This window comes from Tupaia chinensis, unplaced genomic scaffold, assembly GCF_000334495.1.
Source record: "Tupaia chinensis unplaced genomic scaffold, TupChi_1.0 Scaffold143970_1, whole genome shotgun sequence".
NCBI classification, from domain to species: Eukaryota; Metazoa; Chordata; class Mammalia; order Scandentia; family Tupaiidae; genus Tupaia; species Tupaia belangeri.
In genome coordinates, this window is record NW_006203821.1 from 1069990 (window position 1) to 1073008 (window position 3019).

The window sequence follows — 3019 nt, forward strand, 5'->3', positions numbered from 1 at the left end:
AGATAAAGTGGGAAAGCAAGCCACCAGGTTTGGGACTTGAACCATGATTGGTCATGTGGGAGTCCAGTGGCTTAACCACCATGCCATCTGCCAGCCCCTGCATATGTGTATCATGTTTTCAACTAAAACAAAATTTCTAATTACAAGGATAAGATCTTTTTTGTTTGTTTTCAAAATTTTGCTATAGGGTGTGTGGGGAGGGGGCAAAAATAAGAAATTACCCCCTGGGGGGATGGCCATGCCACAGTCCTTTCTCCTCAATTTTCACTTAGGATTTGGGGCACACACACACACACCCAGCAGGTTTTTCAAGCCACAGGTTTTGGGACTTGAACCATGCCATTGGCCACGTGAGATCCAGCTGCCTTAACCTCCATGCCAGAGGCTAGCCCGAGGCCAATCTTTAAGATATCTCTAAGTGCTGTTTTTGTTTCCTCGTTTTCTTCTAATTTTTGCTGTATTTTTCTTTTTAAAATGATCTTGTCTTGGGACCAGCAGATGGCATAATGGTTATGTTTCTGTACTCACACATAGTTGACAGCGGCTTAAAACTGGGGAAGGGGGAGGAAGGTTAAGGATGCTGGACTCCACATGGCCAACCAACAGTTAAGAGTCCCAGACCTGGCAGTTTACCTTCTCACCTTCCCTGTCTCTCTCACTCTGTCCCTCTCTGGTCAAAAAATTAAAGGGACCAGCAGTTAGCATAATGGCTATGCTGGACTCCATGTAGTCAACTACGGTTCGAGTCCTGGACCTGGCGGCTTAAACTCACGCTGGGCGTGTGTGCATGCGTGCCCAAGATCCCAAGAAAATGGAGGAGAAGGGATTGTGGTGTGGCCATCCCCCCAGGGGGTGATTTCTCGCTTTCTGTCTCTGTCTCTTGTCTTTCTGGCAAGCGCACATGCCCTTTAGCAAAAACTTCTCCAAAAAAATAAAAAATAAAATAAAATAAATAAATAGGGGCTGGCAGGTGGTGTAGTGGTTAAGGGTACTGGACTCCCACATGGCCAACTGCAGTTCAAGTCTCAGACCTGGTGGCTTGCTTTCATACTTTCTCTTTTCTGTGTCTCTCTCTGGTTAAATTAAAATAGATGAATGAATAAATAAAATTAAAATAATTACTTTTTAAAATAAAAAGTTAAATAAAATAATTCTTTTTTTTTTTTTTTGAGAGAGATTTTCGCTATAGGGCGCGTGTGCTCGCCAGACAGACAGAGACATAGAGATAGAAAGCGAGAAATCACCCCCCAGGGGGGATGGCCACGCCGCAATCCCTTCTCCTCCATTCTCCTCTCGGGATCTTGGGCATGCACACACACACACGCGCCCTGCATGAGTTTTAAGCCACCGGGTCCGGGACATGAACCACGGTCGACTACGTGGGAGTCCAGCGACATAGCCATTATGCTAACTGCTGGTTCCCAATAAAATAATTCTTAAAAAAAAAAAAAAACAACACTCACACTGGGCACATGTGGTGGGTGCCCAAAACCCCAAAAGGAGAATGGAGGAGAAGGGACTGTGGTGTGGTCATCCCCCCCTGGGGAGGTAATTTCTCTCTTCTATCTTTTTGTTAAGTGCATTTATCCTATAGCAAAAATCTCTCAAAAAATGATTTTATCTTTATTTTGGGGTTAGTTTTCTTCATGTCTGTTAAACCAAGTTCCTTCTTACTTAGTTGAGTTCTCATACAAAGCCAGAGTTTGCTCTCTATTTGGGGAAACCGTAACAGTTACCTCCACTACTGACTGGCTGCCATCTGGATTGATCCGGAAAGATCCCATCTGAATAGTCTTCTTGGGATCCACCTGGGCAATTTCCCACTCCAGTTCATCCACCAGAGCCCTGCAAGCTAGTGCAAGGGAAGAGAATGGGGATGCGGTGGATAGGGCAGAGGGTAGGGCGGTGGGAGAATGTGATCAATCCAGGGATTTCCATTTATCCTCCCAAGCCTTAATCTTATGTCCTCCCAAGGCTCTGCTTCCTCCCACTTCTCTTTGTGCCTTTACCTCCACAGTGTAGATCTTGGCTCCTCCGAGCCCAGGCAGTTCCCAGCAGGGCCCCCAAAAGCAGGGCCAGCCAACCCCAGCCTTTCATCTTTTGCGTAGTGGGGTTGCTCCACCTGGGTTTGGGTTTGAGTGGGAATAAAACATAGGTCTAAGGAGCGGATTCCATTTCCTCTGCCTCCCTACTCCTCATTCCAAGGCCTTGAAGGGCCTCAGAGTGACAACGCTTTCCTTTCTAGGAAACAGCTGGGACACAAAGGGGCTCTCTCAGCGCTTGAAGATCCCCAATTCCCCAAGGTGGTGGTTGGGAGCTCGAGCTCAGGGCTTGGGGCTCCATCCCAGAAACTACGTCGATAGGTGAGGTCCTAAACGTCGGTACCTTAACACTGGATGCCTATGGCTCACCAGCCTATGTGGCGGCTACAGGGAAAGGCTGTCAATTACACGAGGACAGGCACAGCAGAGCTGCAGTAAGGCGCCTGCAATCAGGCCAGGAGGCCGGCCGGCGAGGACAGCAGTCAATAATTAGGGCCTATGTGGACTCTGCACCCCACGTCCAGCCTGTGAGACTGCTCATGCGGACCAGCCCCCTTTCTAAGGACTCCGCCATTGCTTTCGCTCCAGTGCATCCCCAGCCCTTAGCGCCCATTGTCTCCGCCACCGCATCGGTCCCACCTCTGCTCCCAGGGCCGCCGTTGTGGCCCAGGCGCTGGAAGACGTCTGAATTCTCACTTTGGTCTCGGTGGCTCTCGACCCTAACACCTGGCTGCGGGAGAGCCGGGCTGTCCCGGCTTCTCCCGAGCGCACTGGCGCTTTCCAGACCTGGGGTGCCCCGGCGATTGCCCGATCCCTCAGACCCTAAGTGGCTCCTACTCGGGATTCAGGTACACTGCCGAGCAAGCTCCTGTCACACACCGACCCCAAACCCGTCCCTCCAAATTCTCGCGCGAACAGGCAAATTAGGAGCAGCTCCGCGGCAGCTAGGACCCCGCTGGATCGCAGAAGGACCCAGA

The 3019-nt window shown here is 50.1% G+C and overlaps 1 protein-coding gene across 2 annotated transcripts in view; it reads right to left on the bottom strand.

The window, feature by feature from the left end:
* CNPY2 (canopy FGF signaling regulator 2) overlaps nt 1–3019 on the bottom strand; it is a 4590-nt gene extending 1571 nt beyond the window's left edge. Inside the window, exons 1-3 of one of the 2 annotated variants that reach the window (XM_006165609.3) lie at nt 2682–3019; nt 2010–2122; nt 1737–1852 (exon numbers count right to left, since the gene is read on the bottom strand). In XM_006165609.3, the coding sequence (XP_006165671.1) occupies nt 1737–1852; nt 2010–2097 (204 nt within the window). In that variant the 5' untranslated portion in view covers nt 2098–2122; nt 2682–3019. Of the gene's footprint in view, nt 1–1736; nt 1853–2009; nt 2123–2385; nt 2502–2681 lie in introns of those variants that run through there. The other variant, XM_027767147.1, reaches the window with a different exon arrangement.